General features: G+C 44.3%; 1 protein-coding gene across 1 annotated transcript in view; it reads right to left on the bottom strand.

The window, feature by feature from the left end:
- Window positions 1-18568, bottom strand: part of ARHGAP42 (Rho GTPase activating protein 42) — a 145913-nt gene that overhangs the window by 19626 nt on the left and 107719 nt on the right. The window contains exons 8-14 of the mRNA XM_033146164.1: window positions 17175-17304; window positions 13741-13841; window positions 8965-9074; window positions 6887-6965; window positions 4599-4638; window positions 2775-2837; window positions 1205-1279 (exon numbers count right to left, since the gene is read on the bottom strand). Coding sequence (XP_033002055.1) covers window positions 1205-1279; window positions 2775-2837; window positions 4599-4638; window positions 6887-6965; window positions 8965-9074; window positions 13741-13841; window positions 17175-17304 — 598 coding nt within the window. The remainder of the gene's footprint in view (window positions 1-1204; window positions 1280-2774; window positions 2838-4598; window positions 4639-6886; window positions 6966-8964; window positions 9075-13740; window positions 13842-17174; window positions 17305-18568) is intronic.

The raw sequence follows: 18568 nt of genomic DNA, 5'->3' as shown, positions 1-18568 counted from the left end.
TGGAGAAAGTGCAGCGTGCAAAGAAATTAGTTTGCATTAAAGCTTTTCTCGTGTAACAAACAAGCAAATAAACACGGAAAAATATACAGAGTGTCTCCACTTTCAATTCATAGTCCTTTTCACATTTTGTTTACATTCACTATGACACTGTTGTCATGTGTGTTATGTAGTTGGGGGAAAAGAGAGAGGAGAGAGGGGGAAATATTGACCTTTCGTTCTATTGCATGGTGCTTGGGGAGGATTTTTGTGTCAGCATCATGTGGGTAAGTCCTTTATTTATGGATTTATTTTTGTGAGAGATTGGAGGATCCAGAGCTTGGTTGGTTGTGCTTGTATGTGTGAGGGGTGGGTTTGGGTTTGAAAAAAAAACTCATCCTAACAACAGAGGGACACAGCAAAGGGGCGGTACCTACAATATTAAAAATACTACCCCAAGATACTACAAACCCCCTCACCGCGATTAAAGACCAATGGGAGCATGACATAGGATACAAAATAACTTCTACCCTATGGTCAAAAATGTGCTCTAAACCACCGCTTAGGGACATGGGTGGCACTGTGGTCTAAACCGGTTCAAATCCCTGCAACGGGGTGAGCTCCCGTTGCTCGGTCCCTGCTCCTGCTAACCTAGCAGTTCAAAAGCATGTCAAAGTGCAAGTAGATAAATAGGAACTACTCCGGTGGGAAGGTAAACGGCATTTCCGTGCGCTGTTCTGGTTCGCCAGAAGCGGCTGAGTCATGCTGGCCACATGACCTGGAAGCTGTCTGCGGACAAAGGCCGGCTCCCTCGGCCTGTAGAGCGAGATGAGTGCGTAACTCCAGAGTCGTCTGTGACTGAACCTAATGGTCAGGGGTACCTTTACCTTTAAACCACCGCTTAAATCCATCTCAGCCAGAAGAAAGGAACTCACTTTGAAACTTATTTTTGGATGGTGCCAAACACCATGGAAGCTGCCACTGCTGCTGATACACCCGGGAACCCCATCTAAATGCTGGAGAGGCTGCGCTACCTTTCAGACCTTGTTAAAATGCAAAACCTATAAGGCCACCAAACCCTGTTAAAATAAACGGTTGACTAGGCTACTATTTAAAATGGAATGGCTACCTGTTCCATTTGCCCCTACTTGGATACCCAATTTTCATACACAGCAGTATACACAATAGAACACTTCAAATAAGCAAGATGGTGCACAGCCACACTTACAAAATATGGTATTCATCAGCTTCTGAACTTTGGAATTCACGCCACCTATTCGGTACAACCCCAAAATTGTGATACCTTCAAAGGCCAAAATAGAAAATGTGAGTTTTTGCCGTGTTAAGACAGTTTGCATTTGGGCAGCTAATTTGATTTACTTATAATATCGGCACTGTTCCTCTCTCACTGCAGCAACTTATAGAAGCAATTTATTTTTTAAAAGCCCCCCACGGAGGCAGAAATCTTAATTACCTAGGAGTAATTTCCATTGAACACAGTGGAACTTATTCACAAAATAAACAGGAATAAGATTGCAGCCACACAGACTTGCACCTCAGGAGCAAGTTCCATTGAACACAGTCGAATTTACTTCCAAGTAAACAGGCAGGGAACCAGGTTGTATAAAGCCGCCTTTTCAGACTTGCAAATGAAAGTATTGCAGTTTAAGCTGAAATCCTCATCATTATGTCCACATTTATAATTTCATGGTTTCTGATGCCATTGTTGTTGACTTGCGGTTACCGCTTGAGTACAACATTGTTTTGGAAATCTCAGAACAGTCTGTAGTGAGTTTGTCTTGTGCCAGATCCCTCTCCTGAGTAGTTAGATAGTTCACAAACCAGCATTTTCAGTCAAACAACACCAGATTCCTACTGTTTTCAGTACTGAAGAACCAGCTTTTTAGAAAGGAAAAGGTTTCGGAAATACTGGGAACTGTTAATTGGTCATTTGCTATTTTAGCTTTCAGCACTTTTGTGCTTTGATTTCCGGTTGGTCTCAGAAATTAGCCCTACTGAACACTATGACATTTTATTCACAAAGTTAAATTGAGTATGATTAAGCACCTAAAACTGCATTGAAACTGTGGCTTGCATTCAGCTGCTTCACACGTCACATTCAACCCCAGTTTATTTTAAACCACGGCTTGACATAAACAAGCAATACTATTCCCTGCGAGTTCTTTGCTGTGGCAAGGAGGAAACTAACCGGAGGCTGGCTTTGTGTTACATGTGAATCAGTGTTTGTGGTTTGTTTCCTCAAAATTCTCTTGACTTGGCCGAGAAGCAAAGGTTTTTCTTGGCTTCCTGATTGTAGGGGGAAACAAACCACAGAAGCTGGCTCACATGTAATGTGCATGGTTTGTTTTCTTCTTGACATGGCAAACGGTTAGCATGGGGAGGAGCAAATTGGGAATATTTGAACAGCATGGGCCACCGGTACTCTGTTCATTTTTATTAAACCACAGTTTAAAACAAGCTGGGGACCCTTTAATGAAGAGTGAGTAAGTAATTCAACAAATAACATTATTAATGATGTTGTTTGGAAAAAAACAGACTGCCACATGTAACATCATATGGTGGTGGTGGTGGTGTGTGTGTGTGTGTGTGTGTGTGCAGCCTATGTGCACAGCCTGCTTCATGTTTAAATCAAGCCACACTTTACAAACACAAGCAATGGGCTACGTATTGCCTAGGTGAGATCAGCTGCAGCTCTGTGTCAAACGGTCCTTAAGGCACCAAACATTTCATTTTTGCTAAGGCAGAACCAAATGGCTTGCACATCACTTAATACATACCTCTCGTCTCTACTGCATGGATGCACTTCCTTACAAAGTTAAAGCCAGCTTCATTGAGGAACGCTGTCAAAATGGGAGGAACAAATTAAGCCAGACTTTCAATATCTGTCACAGTCCAGCAAGCATACCAGAAACTCGTGGCTTGTGACTTCACGGCCACGCAAATAAAATACTTATCTCAATATTCAATCGATTCATTCCAGTTATTTATTTTTTTGAGGCCTAGCCCTCTTAGAACAGTGTTAAAAGTTACGGGATGGAAATTATTGCAATATCTGGAACAGACCCTGATGCACATTTTTCTCATTACAAACCTCTAATTGGTTATCTTCTTGCAGCTTGTCTGGCTAGTTGCTGCTCAATATTGGAAGGAAAATGGGAAGGAGAAATGTGATTTGTTAATAGCGCTCAGCAAGTGTTGAAGAGATGGGGGAGAAATGGGAAGCCCATCAAATGAAATAAAATGTGGATGGGGAAGGAGCCTCGTCCTGGGTGACTTTTCTAACTTCACTCATTTCAAAAGACCCAATGCATGATCCAAAGGCTCACTGAAATCCAAAAGAGTTCAAGGACAGATTTCAAGCACAAAATCAATAAAACGCAAATGCTTAAATGTGTGCCTGAAACCCCTTGGATTTTGGTGCACCTATGTTTCTTAGGATCATGCCCACTTCCTTCACCTTTTAAAGCACATCTTCGAAACATGTGATGTGTTAAAAAAAAAACCAAAACACTGACATGAAGAACAAAAAGTGCACAGTGTGATCTTAATTATTGTCACCTGGAATCTAAGACAGAGCAGTACTTAGCACCAACAATTCAAGAGAAAGTGTTAGAGGCTGAGAATTTCATCACGATGAGCTCCTTGGAAAAGTGGAAGTGTCAGGCTAAACTGACATCCTAGGGCATTTGCGGGGCAGAAACAAAACAGGTTATTGCCAAGATCTACTAAAAACACTTGAAGGCAGGAAAGGCGCGATTTGTTAGGATCTCTAATTAGCCCAGCCAAAATAAGCTGTTCTCCGTAGTTATTTCTAAAAGTATATCCATGGCTGATTTTGCTAACTGGTTAAATTAAGAAGAACAAAATGTATAAAAGCAATGTTCCTGACAAGATTGCCGTAATTGGTCAGGAGCTAGTAAACTGCTTACAATTTAAACACTCATATATTATAGTTTTGTACAGAAAAAAAGTGTTCCAGGGTCACTTTAGATGGGTAGCGTGATGAGTGGGAAGTTCTTATGGAGAGGTCTGGGGAGAATGGTCAGTAAATATCCAGCAGCAGTGACCTACAAGCAGAGCTTTTGCTGGACGGCTAAGTTGTATCGCTCCTAGCAGCCGAAGAAGGGGGACGGACTTGGAATCCACCAGTCACCATGCTTGCTACATGCCAACATGACTCCCCAACAAGTTCCTCTATTTCACAGGGCAAATTTACCACCCCTCATCCCCAAATCACTGAAACAAACTGTAGACGAAATAGCGAACAAACCAAGCTTACATATTGCAGTAAAATCTGCTGTTTGTATAGGTTATTCTGAGAGAAGCCACAACTTTCAGATAGACGCGACTGTGGCTTATTGAGTTTTGTGATTTAAAATGAGCTGTATGCACACAGTAGTACACTAAGGAGTCTTAGATACGGCACAAATACATGGAAGCATCTACTAGCTGTAATTAATTTGGGTAGGCTTTCTGATGGCATGGTCATGACAAATGGGAGTGGAATGGTACAGCAGAACAGGGGAAGGTTGTTAAGAAGCAGTATGCAGAAGGACTCATAGGCAAAGTTAACAGTCTCATATAATTGAATATTAACTTACTTTCTTCTTTCTTGCTAATAATAGCTGGCAAGGTATAAATCTAAAAAAAAGAAAGAAACCAAGCATCACAGTCATATTTACTTGTTTAGTTTCCTAGCAGCTCAGGATGGGGAAACTCCATTTTATCCTTACCACAACTCTATGTACGAGGGGGAGAGCAAGCGAGATGGTTTGCACACCATGATAAACCATAGTTTGTATTTCACCAAGATTGAATTGTGAATGCGTTTCCCTCCCACCATGTGGCAGCCACATGGCTCAGACAAGCCTCAGCAAGATTGCTGTAGTGTCTGAACACAAGTCATGAGCAGCAAGCCAGAAATAAACCCTAGAACAAAGTGACTTTTTTCTTGCTTAACGGCGCCGCCGGCTGACTTGAAACGAACAACCCACAATCCATTTTGGGACAAAGCAACAAGCCGTGCATCAAAGCGGTTTGCAGGAATGAAACATAAAACATAAAACCACACAATAAATACCATAAAAAGGTTAAAAACAATTAACCATTGCAGAAGGATGTACTCTTAATTGCCTGCCGAGGCCTGGCAGAGAGCAAAAGTTTTCAACAGGCGTTCAGAAGTTGGCACAGAAGGCTGAATCTCCACTGACAGAGTACTATTCTACAGGACTAGGCCAACACACCAAAAGCTTGGTTTCTCATTGTTGTCAAATGAGCCTCACCAACTTGGGGAATGACCAATGATGCTCAGTGATCGAGCTGGGATGTAAGGGTTCAGGAGGCCCTTCTCTCGGTCCAACCACCTCCATGGTGTTAGGGATTGGGAGGGCTGTGAAGGCAGAGGGGCCAGGGGACTGACCCAGGAGAGGAATCTATGGGGCTTGGCACTGCCAGCTAGGCAGTAGCCGAGGGAGAGGAATGGTCAAAGCAGTCTGAGGAGGAGGAAGGTGCACAGGATGTGTCAGAGGTGGAGGAAGAGACTGTTCAGCCAAGGGATGGGCCGACTGACTCTCTGCCATCTCCCACTCCACTCTCTCCTAGAATAAGGAGGGGCCTGAAGAGGGAAGAGCAGTGGCGGATTCCACATAAGAGAAGTCTCAGGGTGCAGGCATGCAGCCTGTCAGAGGAGGGTAGGTTTGTGTGTGGCCCCACTGTTGCTGCAACTGCTCTGCAGGGCACAGACCTGGGGAAGTGTGTGTGCATGTGTATCTGGAATACCACACAAATTGCTGCAAGTGTGAGCTTTCGTCAACAAAAAAATTACCTATCAGACATGGGCCTTCTTTGACTGGGCTTCCTGCGACACACAAGCACATCTGGTAATCACTCGAGGAAAGGGCCTTCTTGGTGGCTGCTCCCAGACTTTGGAACTCCCTCCCTAGAAAACTAGACTGGCTCCCTCCTTGTTGTCCTTCCTCCTGCGGCTGATGACTTTCTTGTTCTAACAAGCCTTTGGGAACTGAGCACTTTTATTCTGTTTCTATTGTAATTATTGGTATGGCACTATCAGATTTTATATATGCATATGGATTTATTTCTATCAATTTTAATTGTGTTTTTTTAACAACAACCCCCCAATATTTTTAACGGTTCTTATTTCTATCTATAAGCTACCATGAGCCTTGTCAGGGGAAAAAGCAGGGTATAAATAAATGTATCAACATAGACATCATCATCGCTCTTCATCAAATCCAGACTCCTCTTCTTCTTCTCCTCCTCCTCTAAGTGTTGGTGCTGACCTTTAAAGCCCTTAACACCCTCGGCCCAGTATACCTAAAGGAGCATCTCCACCCCCGTCGCTTAGCCTGAGGTTCAACTCTGAGGGTTTTCTGGTGGTTCCCTCACTGCGAAAAGCGAAGTTACATGGAACTAGGCAGAGGGTCTTCTCAGTAGTGGCACCTTCAGGTGTCAAGGAAATAAAAAACTATCTGACTTTTAGAAGACATCTGAAGGCAGCCCTGTTTAGGGAAGTTTTTATGGATTGATGTTTTATGTTTTTAGATATGCTGTAAGCCGCTCAGAGTGGCTGGGGAAACCCAGCCAGATGGGCGAGGTATTAATAATAATAATAGGGCTTGGGGAGGGGGCAATTGGCATCTCCACCCACCCAAGGTCTTTATCTACTTCATTTCTTTTTGCTGCAGCCAAAAATTGTGGAGCTTTGGAGGGGGGAAATTGTGTTGCGGGGACAGGATTACGCCCCCATGTCATGAGTTTAGCCTCCCCCCACCCCAATCTTAAAAGAGGCATAGTAAATTTGCTTTTAATTCTCTGCCTGAAAAAAAAAATAAACCAAAAGAAACAAATGATAGCACAAGGATTTCCTTACCGGTTCTTTTCCATCCATTGCTTCCAGCCAGAGCTTCCGGTTGGATTCGGAATAAGCTTGTAGCGTAATGATCCCATGCCTATTTAAACGACAACAAGAAAAGCAAGCGATACACTTATTTTATTTTATTTTCACAAATTGTGAAGATCGTCTGAAGAGGAAAGAACCATGCTAAGTAAAATGAGAAGGAGTAGGTGCTAGAGCTGAACGGAATATTTCCAGTGAACCTCTTATCTGTGGAATGTGTCTCTTCTCTATACAAAATGCTCTCTTTCGTTATAAGAGCTTCCCAAGAGGAGCTCCTGAGGCCCAGCAGCTTAGGCAACTAAACAAAACACCAGAGTTAATCGAACGGACTATCAAAAACAACATTAGAAGTTTCTGGTGTGGACCTTTGGCCACATTCTGCCTTGTCAAGGAGGCCTTGTCAAGGAGCCCGAATTAAAGCAACAACAACAAAAGACTCTAGGGTCAAACAGATTCAAGGAACGAGGGGCAGGACCTTAATTTCAAAACTTCTCTCTTCAAAACAGGGGAAAACATTTAAAAGCAGCCACGAACGATTTGCCCATCTGCAACGTTGGTAAACTGCCATCGCCTGGCAAGATTTTGTTACTGAGTGGCTTGCAGATGCTGCAAATGAAATAGAAACACAGTGCTTTTTTCTATAAAAAGAAAAAGAAAAAAAGAGCCAGCTGGCTCTAGCCCTGCAAGAGGGAGGAGGAGGAGGAGGAGGAGGAACACCATCTCCTCCACAGCAGCCACCCCAGACTCCACTCCTTGGGCACCGGTGGGGAGAATGACAGAGCTCCAGTTTGTGCTGCTACTGTGGAGACAGCTGGCATGTTGGTCCGTCGGGGCAAAGCACTGTAGAAACATATTAACACACATGTCTACACCTTCCCAAAGATTTCACTGTGTTTAAAACAAAAAAAAAATGGCGTATTACTTGAGGTACCACCGCACCACATTACTATAATTCTATAGTAAACATAGGTAGGCTGCTGTAGACCAAGACAGACCATATGTCCATCTAGCTCTGCACTGTCTGCAGCAGAGTAGGGTGCCTCCTAGTGGTGGGGAGGAACAAGGGAGAGAGCTGCAACTTTTATATCTGACTTGTAGGCTTACCAAATGCATCTGGGTGAGACGCTCTAGAAAGCAGGATGCTGGCCTAGCTGGATCTGACCCAGTAGGGCTCTTATGTTTGAATAAAACCAGGTAGGTTTTAGGTTTTATAGAGCCAGTGTGGTGTAGTTGCTTAGAGTGCCGGCTGAGGGCCCAGGAGACCAGGGTTCAAACCCTCACCTGGCCAGTGCCCTTGGGCCAGTCACTGTCTTTCAGCCTAACCTACTTCACAGGGTTGTTGTGCGGATTAAATGAAGGGGAAAATAATAAAATATTCTAAAAAAAAATGAAGGGGAGGAGAACCATGTATGCCATTTTTTGAGCCCCTTGGAGAAAAATGTGGGGTATAAATGCAATAAATAAATCGTAATAAAAATATGGAGCAGGGAGGGAGAATATTTCATGATCTTAGGCTTGGAGGGGGCACAAAAGGAAAGGGCAGACTGAGTAAAGGAGTGTTATCCACATCTTATAAACATAACACTTACAAAAGATCTGAGAGCCCATTTGAGTTAAGCTCTCTCTTTTAAGGTGTAGGCTGGGTGACTGGAGAATTTTAAAGGCCCCTGGAACTTTCTGACTCGGTTGCCCTAGGCAAGATAAATAAACTAATAATAATAATGTAGGCTTTTTATTTTAATTCAACATAGAATCATAGAATCGTAGAGGTGGGAGGGACCCAAGGATCATCTAGTCCAACCCCCTAGCATTGCAGGAATCTCAGCTGAAGCATCCATGACAGATGGCCATCCAACCACTGCTTAAAAACATGATCTTCAAGAGTGTTATTCTTTCCCCATTCAAAGCCTCTTCTGGATGAAAAAGTGAAACACTCAATATAATTTTTTCAGATGCAAATCTATGTTTTTGTCTGCTCTTAACGGTATGGGCACAATGTTGCGTAAATACTTTCTTTCTCTTAAAAGGCATCTATATAAAAAAAATCAAACCTTTCAAATACTTCAATATCGAAGCAGAAGCGCTTGTCAATTGAATCTGTCTTTCTCCGGATGCAGGATTTCAACTTGAACACTTCTGGTGTACTTGGGACGAGACCATTCTGCAAAACATCAGAAACGGGGAAATTGGAATGTTGAAATATTTGTGGAGCGGAGTCCCTATGACGGCTGCACGCCTCCTTCCGGCAACTCCGGGCAGCCCAGCTGGTGCCAAACATATTGCTTTGGACCGCATCAGCAGAGCCGAGAGGGTATTTTTGTCATCTGAGCAGCCCAGGACCTCCATCTACAACGCCTATGCTTGTGTCCCAGTGAGGTCACTTTGGTGCTGCTAACGCAGCTGGTTGACTTCACCCCCGGAGGCACACTCCTTTTTTCTCTCGAGACACACGGATGCCAGCAACAAAGTGAGACAGTAGATGTGCTGAATCAGTGCTTGGAAGGGACTGGATGAGGGCCAATTCAGATAAGACTGAGATACTGTTGGTGGGTGGTTCCTCTGACCAGCTGAGTGATGTGGTTGGCCTGCTCTAGATTTGCTCCCTCTGAAGGAGGAAGCTTGGGGGGTTCTCCTGGATCTGCTGTTGTCACTTGAGGCACAGGTAGCCTCGGGGGCACAGAATGCCACCCGTCTTCCAGATGCTGTGTTCCAACTCCCATCAGCCACAGGCAATGCGGCCAATAGTCAGGAAAGATGTGAGCTGGATCTCAATAACTGCTAAAGGGTCACAGGTTCCTCATCAGAGCTATTAGATTTTCTTTGGTCACTCTCAGGAGCCGGCCAAAGCTGCACCATGCTTCCCCCCCCCAGTGAAAAATGGCCTTCCCTTCAGCTCTTCTGCTAACCCAAACAGCTGCAAAGGCACAAGCTGCCCTTACAAAACATTTTAAAGCTGTGCAAAAACAATTCCGGTTGTTGTGACATTTCTGTTTAGTTTTTCCCCCTCCAGATTTACCCTTCCCCGAACTCATCTGCACACTTCCAGTAACTGAAAGGCTCACCCCTCACCCACAAAAGGAGGCCTACAATATTCAACTAACTAAAAACATTTTATCTGGTGAAAAACTGCGATTCGTACTAAATTCAGCAGCACTTAATGAATTTGTGGGGAGCAGCCGTGTTCTCAGAAGGAGCGTCTCACACAGAGGGAAAGGCTCTTCCGACGAGCCGTCTGCTGTGACAGATGTGGGAATTGCCCCAAACCAAGATTTCCTTCAGTGGTCTTACTTTGTGACAGATGCAGATTTGAGATGCCACCCTAAGGCTGAGGAGTTATGGAGGCAAGGAAGCAATTCCGCCCTCTCATCCAATGCCCTGCAAAGACCTTGAGCTCATTTCGGATTCCTCCCCCCCTTTTCTTAACTTACACTTATTTCCTTCCGAATGGGAACAGCAAGAGGGGAACAAACCTGAATAAGCTACACCAACTCCAGGGCTGGTGTAGTTTGATTTGTGGTTTGGGAGCATGTTGGCGTATTGGGGTGGGATGGGGCACCTTTGGATTCAAACCCGCCCCCCCCCCCCGGTCCTCTCTTGACATGCTTCCAAACCTTGTGCCCTGGCATGCCTCCATTTCAGCCCAACCAACGTCGGAGTCGACAGGGCAAAGGTTGCTAGAGTTTCTACCGTGGTGGCGAGGGAGAAAACTGGCATTGTACCCTCTTCTCCCAGGTCAGAGGGCTCTTTTCACCCGCAGAGAGAGGGAGACCTCATGTTTCCTATGGCCTGCTCTCCCTGGGGCCACTGGATTACTGGGTTACTTGATTAATTAGCAGATTTGTTAAAAGCTCGGCTTGGTTAACTGACCAAACTGAAACTCATTTGGTCACAATTTCTATTATTATTATTATTATTATTATTATTATTATTATTATTATTTGTACCCCGCCCATCTAGCTGGATTTCCCCAGCCACTCTGGGCGGCTTCCAACAAAAATCAAATACATTAAAATATCACACATTAAAAGCTTCCCTAAACAGGGCTGCCTTCAGATGTCCTCTAAATGTCTGATAGTTGTCTATCCCTTTGACATCTGAAGGGAGGGAGTTCCACAGGGCGGGCGCCACTACCGAGAAGGCCCTCTGCCTGGTTCCCTGTAGCTTTGCTTCTTGCAGTGAGGGAACCGCCAGAAGGCCCTCGGCGCTGGATCTCAGTGTCCGGGCTGAATGAGGGGGGTGGAGACGCTCCTTCAGGTGACACCCCTGTCCTAAAGTAATTGCGAAGTTATGCAGTTCCTCTCATGCACTAATATTCCTCCCAATCAGGAGTGCCAAGTTGGCATCATTGCAGTCCTCGCTGGAGAGCCCTGATCAAAACTGGCAGAGCAAGGTCGGATATGATCAGATCAGCTCGGGCTGAGGAGGGAAGATGGCGACGGTAGAAGCTCTGACGCAGAAAGAAAAAGGATATGATCAGAAAAAGTGTCCTTTAATGGGGGGGAGGGAGAGTGGAGATATTTTTTAATTGGAATTACAAATGGGGTGTATTTTACAGGGGATGCATTTGCTTGCATGGAATATTATCACATACAGTTTGAAAAGAGAGTGACTGTAAACTCTGGATGCTTGCCAGCTGTCCGAGGCGTGGGTTTTTATGGGGAAACCGAAACAATCTTTGTGTAACTTACTGATTGCCAAGTACACCCCTACAGTAAATTTGAAACATCGGCTGGTTTGGAAAGATCAAAGACAGTGCGACGTCGCTAATTAACTTCAACCTTGGAAGGAAGCCCAGAGCCTATTAAAGCAACAATCAGCAGAAAAGGGGGGGGGTCATCGAAGGAGGACTTTGCTTCAAAATATGAAGACTGAGAACAATGTGGATAAAGCCCCCTGTGTGATTATAGAAATAAGGAATGGTTACATAAAACAAGATAGAGAGTTATACCAGAGACTGACTGATCGAGAGAGGAGATTGTCAATATCAAGATTGGAAAACTGTGAAGTAACAAAGAAGAGAGCAGAAAGATAAAGGATGGACATTTAGCTCTTGAAATCCAGAACATGGGAAGTCCCACTGGAATTAAATTAATTCGGACTTTATAATTAGCTGTATTGGTTTTTGGTTTTGAATGTGGTAAGATTTGGCATGATTTGTTATTAATATAAATGTTTTCCCCGCTTCTTTATTGGAAAATGAATAAAAATAATTTCCAGAAATAAAAGGAGAGCCAACTTGGCCCTGCGACCACGGGTACCCGGGGGCTATGGGGTGCCATGCAATGTGCATGGCACTGGCACCGAAATTTATGGGTGCCCGGCCCCTTCATGGGGAATTTTGTGGGTGGTTGGGCACCCAGGGAGCTGGCACCTAGAACCATACAGTTGGAAGAGACCACAAGGGCCATCCAGTCCAACCCCCTGCCAAGCAGGAAACACCACCAAAGCATTCCTGACACATGGCTGTCAAGCCTCCGCTTAAAGACCTCCAAAGAAGGAGACTCCACCACACTCCTTGGTAGCAAATTCCACTGTCAAACAGCTCTTACTGTCAGGAAGTTCTTCCTAATGTTTAGGTGGAATCTTCTTTCTTGTAGTTTGAATCCATTGCCCCATGTCCGCTTCTCTGAAGCAGCAGAAAACAACCTTTCTCCCTCCTCTAGATGGCATCCTTTTATATATTTGAACATGGCTATCATATCACCCCTTAACCTTCTCTTCTCCAGGCTAAACATACCCAGCTCCCTAAGCCGTTCCTCCTAAGACATCGTTTCCAGGCCTTTGACCATTTTGGTTGCCGTCCTCTGGACACGTTCCAGCTTGTCAGTATCCTTCTTGAACTGTGGTGCCCAGAACTGGACACAGTATTCCAGGTGAGGTCTGACCAGAGCGGAATACAGTGGAACCTATGTTCCAAATAACTTCCCAGGAACAGTGAGACAGAATGTGGTGAAGTAAAAGAGCTAGAAGAGATCTCTTTAACTGGGGAGTGATATTGGGCCTGCTTCCAACCTTTGCAAGCAGGGCCCCTTATAGGCAAAGATTGAGGAGGGAGGGTAGAGAGATTTTAAGGGCAAAGTGACAAGAATCCTTCCTACATGTCTATTGCCCAAGTGGAGAATGACTGAAGATGTAGCAAAAATTATGCAAAAGGAGCTGTGCAAAGAATTATGGAAAGTTGCACATTAGAACCTTCAAAAATACCCCGCCCCCTTGGAAAGGTAACCTGTCTCTTGAGGTTTAGCTTTTACTCGAAGTTAAATTAGTTGCTGAAAATTCACAGTGTACTTTGTTGGATGAATGCATGGGTGCAATGGCACTAATTCGTGGGAAAGATTAAAGGACCCACAAATTACTGCCATTGCACTTATGATAATGAATAGAGGGTAGTGGTCAGACCCAGGAAAAGATCAACAGAATATGTGTGTACATTTAAAGCACATTCTGCCACCCCCCCCCAAGGAATCCTGGGAACTGTAGTTTTTTTAGGGTGTTGGGAATTATAGCTCTGTTGGGGGGGGAACTATGGTTCCCAGGATTCTTTGGGGTAGGATAAAGTGGTTTAAATGTATGCTGTGTACTCTGTGAAGGTCATTTTTAGTTTTCTTTAAGAAAGAAGAAGCTTTTCTGCAAAAAGATGTGGTTTGGGTTTCCGTCTTTGACTGTCAACAGCAGACTACATAAAAACTGCTTTGATTTGGACACACCTTAACCCTCTAACTAGCAACATCTTTCCTAGTTGATGTCCATTCCCTAACTTGAAATCAACGGAGGAAAAGCCACGGTGCCCTTTTCCAATTTAGAAGACGGCTCGCGATAACACTTACCACTTTCCCTCCAGATTTGGCTTCACAAATGCTCATCGTGAATGCTTTCGTCCCTTTGTCGTAGGTGCAGTAATGTTTTATCCAGGTGAACCCTAGAGGTCCTAAAAAGAAAAAAGAAAAGAAAATGGGAGGGAGCGAGAGACCAAGAGGTGAAAAGGGAAATTTGTACTTATCTTATTTGCATAAATGCTTCCTAAGGGAAAATATTCCTGGCAAAATAGACAGAACATTGGTTGCTCTCTGGTCAGGGTCATTTATAAGAGTCTGAATCAGACATATATATATATATATATATATTGTCAATTCGGGGGAATGAAAGGAGGATAGATATTCAGCCTTTAAAAAAAGATTTCACACATATTTAATGCATTTTCTGTTATGCCAGCTCACAGAAAAAAAACACATTAATCCTTGGCGAGAGTGAAGTACAGTCGTACCCCCGGTTATGTACGCTTCGGGTTGCATACTTTTCGGGTTACAAACTCCGCTAACCCGGAAGTGCAACCCAAAGCGCGCGCGATTCGTGCATGCGCAGAAGTGTTTTTGCGATCTGCGCATACCGAATTTTTCGGGTTACGTACTTTTCGGGTTACGTACAGCGACCCGGAACCAATTAAGTACATAACCCGAGGTACCACTGAATTAATATATGTCCTGGTGTGTTTCAAGTGAACTTTGCTAGCAATGCCCATGGAAAATGCAACCCATTACTGCCCCCCTCCCCCAAATGCCAAAGTAAGATTCTATCCTTTTGGGGGGGGGGATAACATCCTCAACAAACCAATGTGGGCAGCCAAAGCCCATGGGGTAGTGAAACAAAGTGGCATAGTGCATTCATTTCTGAGACCAAGATAATGACTGCATCACTCCTCCCCACCTCCTCAGCTTAAACAAATGACCAAATCCTTTTCCTCTTCAATAAGAGCGTGTTGAGATGGCCTTTCACTGTTTAATGAAGCACTGCGTGTGCCCAGCGCTTCATGGCGTCCTTGCACTCCTATTAATAATGCCCAAGGTAATTTCCGATTAGCAGATTTCTTTTTAATCACATTTCATTATTATCAGTCAACTAAAGGGTACAAAAGGTGCTTAAAAACAATCTGCCGCTATTACTAAAGTAATAGCCCCTTCAGGGGGAAAAAAACAACAAACCATGGAGGGCGGGGGATGGGGGGAGAGGGTTCAGCAAAAGGCAAAAACATCTTGATGAGGAAGGCAATCACAGAATTGTAGAGATGGAAGGGACCACGGCGGTCATCTAGTCCAACCCCCTGCAATGCAGTCGTAACTTTAAGCTGCACTGTCATTGCACGTGCCATTTTAGAATTTGATGCTGTTATTAATGTTATTCTTATCATCATCATCATCAACAACAACTGCTCAGATTTCTATCTCGCTCCTCCTCCCAAAGCAGCGCAGGGCTGCAAACAACAAGAGATAAAACCGCAAAACAACAACAACATTTAAAATAATTCCAGCCCAGATGCAGACTGGAGAAAGATCTTTTGAGCTACAGAGCCAGCAAGTCTACATTTTAGAGCTTATCACACCAGCGCTGCAAAAAACGGAGGTTTCTGGGAGAGATGCTCCAAGCACAACATTTTTCAAGTTCCTGATACAATGATGTCAACGCACTGGAAGCCTTCCTGTTCCCGCTCCGTGTCTACAGCGGCTCCTGGCAAGGATGCTCACAATAGTCTGGTTTGCATGACACAGAAAGCCAAGCGATGCCTTATTGGGAGCATGCAAACATCCAGGAGAGCAACTCACAGCCAATTTTCTCCTCCCCGGCCCTTTTTTTGCTGTTGTTCCTGGGCTACACGGAGCCCTCTCCCCAATAACCATGACCTGTATCCTTTCTTACTGGTTGTGGTTACAAGGGAGAAAGTTTAACCACAAGTCCTGGTTTGGACAGCACACAAAGCCAAACTTGGGCTTAGCTGAGTGCAATAAAGAGGACCGGGAACTGCAGACGGCCAAAGTGGCTTCGAGGCCCTCTCAGAACCTGTAGGTTCATGAAGTCCCAGCAAGGAATACCTTTGTTTATTGTGCTGTGCGAACCAGGCCAATGTGATGATGGTTAAGGGCTGATAAAACAACTATTACTACAGAGGAAAGCTTGTGTGCTCATCACTGATATTCCCTTATTGACAGCATTCCCATGGTTAGATGCTGGCTCAAAGAAGCATTATCCTTGCAACAACATGTTGCTGTAGATAGTCACATTCTATACAAACACTGCATATGTTTATGCAATGTTGCATGCTTATGGAGTTTCGGGAGAAAGTACTAATTATATAAATATTTCCATGGTGGGGCGGGGAGCTAATACTGTCATAGGATAATATTCTTTTAAATTATGTACTAACCATATGGAATTTGACAACTGGCCAACCTAAATGGATTCCTCACGCCCTCACTACAGCTGAAAGACCGATATTGATCCACTGGAAGGATATATCTATGGCTCCCTTTAATCAATGGGTAGAAGGGTGCAGGTGGCGCTGTGGTCTAAACCACTTAGCCTCTTGGGCTTGGCGATTGGAAGGGTTGGCGGTTCAAATCCCCGCCATGGGTGAGCTCTTGTTGCTCTGTCCCAGCTTCTGGCAGCCTCGCAGTTCGAAAGCATGCCAGTGCAAGTAGATAAATAAGTACCGCGGTGGCGGGAAGGTAAGTGGTGTTTCCGTGCGCTCTGGTTTCCGTCACGGTGTCCCGTTGCGCCAGAAGCGCTTTAGTCATGCTGGCCACATGACCCGGAAAGCTGTCTGTGGACAAACGCTGGCTCCCTCGGCCTAAAAGTGAGATGAGAGCCTCAACCCCATAGTCACCTTTGACTGGACTTAACTGTCCAGGGGTCCTTTACCTTTTACTTTTACCTAGAATGCATGACAGCTCTTGCAAAACATAAACTTGTAGACATGGATTGTGCATGGACGAATATAATGATATTTGCAATGTCATAAATAAATATTTTTTATGTATTAGAATAATAATTTCATTTAAATACCTTTGCCTTAGACAAGAATGTATGGAATTATAGTGTTTTTCTTCTTCTTTGTATTTCTTATGCAATTTTTGTTTCCCTTTTTATCTGTTCACTTTAATTGAGATATTTTCAATATAATGTTGAATTGGATGCTGGCTCTCTGGATGACTGGGACAACTCTCATATCCCTTTCATGCCAATCAAACCTTACTCAAAGATATCGACACAGTGAAGGGAATGACAGCATCATCTGTCATAAAGATAAGAGAGAACTGCTGGACCAGGCCAATGGCCCATCTAGCCCAGGTTTCTTTTCCTACCATGATCAACCAGATACCTATGGGAAGTCCACAAGGTAGAACCTCAGTGCAACACCGATTCCCAGCAGCTGGTGAACAGAGGCATAATGCTAAGTGTGCAGTTTGATTCGGATGTGTTAAATACTCACGCTTCTCTTGAACGTAGAGATAGCCTTCCATTGTCCACTGGCTTGGTGGCCTGTAGTCTTGGCTGGCAGACTTCATTCTCTGCATAAGCCGTTCTACTTCCTGCCTTGTGCTTTCAAAATTATTCCGGGTCTGAGTAGCAAAACAATGATGACGACAACAACAACAGAAGCGATGAATTAATCTCGTGCCAATGCAATTTTGAGAGCGGCCTACCAAAATGGAACTGACGTCTGCTCTGAGGGGATTGCAATAAAAACAAGCCTTGACAAATGCTGCTTTTACCACCCACCCCTAACTTGGACAGCCGCTCCAGAAGGTTACCATGGTGTTGAAAGCTGCTGAAAGGTTGAGGAGACACATACATGTCAAGCATTCATTCGTTCGGGCACTGAATGAGAAGCTAAGAAGTACTTCAGGTCTATTAACAAAAAACTTTCAACCCCGTATAAGGAAGCTTCCCTATGATTTCTGTTCTTCTACCACACCGCTTGTATGAGTTTCCGAATTCCTCGAAAAGCGCTATATATATCTATATCTATATATATATATATGCACACACACACACACACACACACACACACACAGAGGGTTCTGGACTCGAGAGCCGGCGTGCAAGGTTTGAAGAACACAACCCCTGTTTGTATGGATCCACTAACACCATGTGCACAACTCATTTTGCAGCAAGGTGCTCCAAACCAACCAAGAAACAAAAAGAGGCAGGAAAATTCCCGGGTAGATCTTTTGCTCCAAAGGAAATGGACTGCAATGGGCTGCAATTCTACTTCGCTTACTTGCAGAGCTACCCAAAATTTTGTGCTATCTACATGCCCACGAAAGAGTGGTCACACTAAACTGAAGTTGCTTTGGCAATGTGTTTATTCAGGGGTGGGGTGGAGGGAGTTGGGGATGCATGAAAGGGACATCGCAACTCTGAATAGGAAGCCCTGTTTCCTCTTGCACCTGTCCATTGTATCAATCAGTGCTTGTCCAAAAGTGCAATGGTCTTCCTACGATGCTCCTACTAGAAACAGTCGGGCGGGGGGGGGGATCAAGTGGGAGGCTATTTAGAACTGCAGTCCGCTTCAACTCAACAGGGCTTACTTCTGAGTTGACATGCATAGGCTCGGACACCTTTTTAAGAGCCTATCATATGCTACACTGGATAGCACTAGACCTGCCAAGGCTACATGAGATGTCCAGGAATAAAAGGATTAAAGTATTGCAAGAGATCCAGATATCGTGAGAACACCTAATGCTTGTTGACTTGGGTATGGCAACAACGAAGACTTTCTGTTCCGGAAAGAACACGCAGTGGATTTGTCAAAAACGTGGCAGATGCAGGAACACTTGCCAGAAATCCGATGACATGTTTTGTAACTAGCACAAGTCAAAT

The sequence above is a fragment of the Lacerta agilis genome, chromosome 4, assembly GCF_009819535.1.
Source record: "Lacerta agilis isolate rLacAgi1 chromosome 4, rLacAgi1.pri, whole genome shotgun sequence".
In the NCBI taxonomy this organism is placed as follows: domain Eukaryota; kingdom Metazoa; phylum Chordata; class Lepidosauria; order Squamata; family Lacertidae; genus Lacerta; species Lacerta agilis.
The sequence above is the reverse complement of the archived record's forward strand: the minus strand, read 5'-3'. Positions and strand labels throughout refer to the sequence as shown.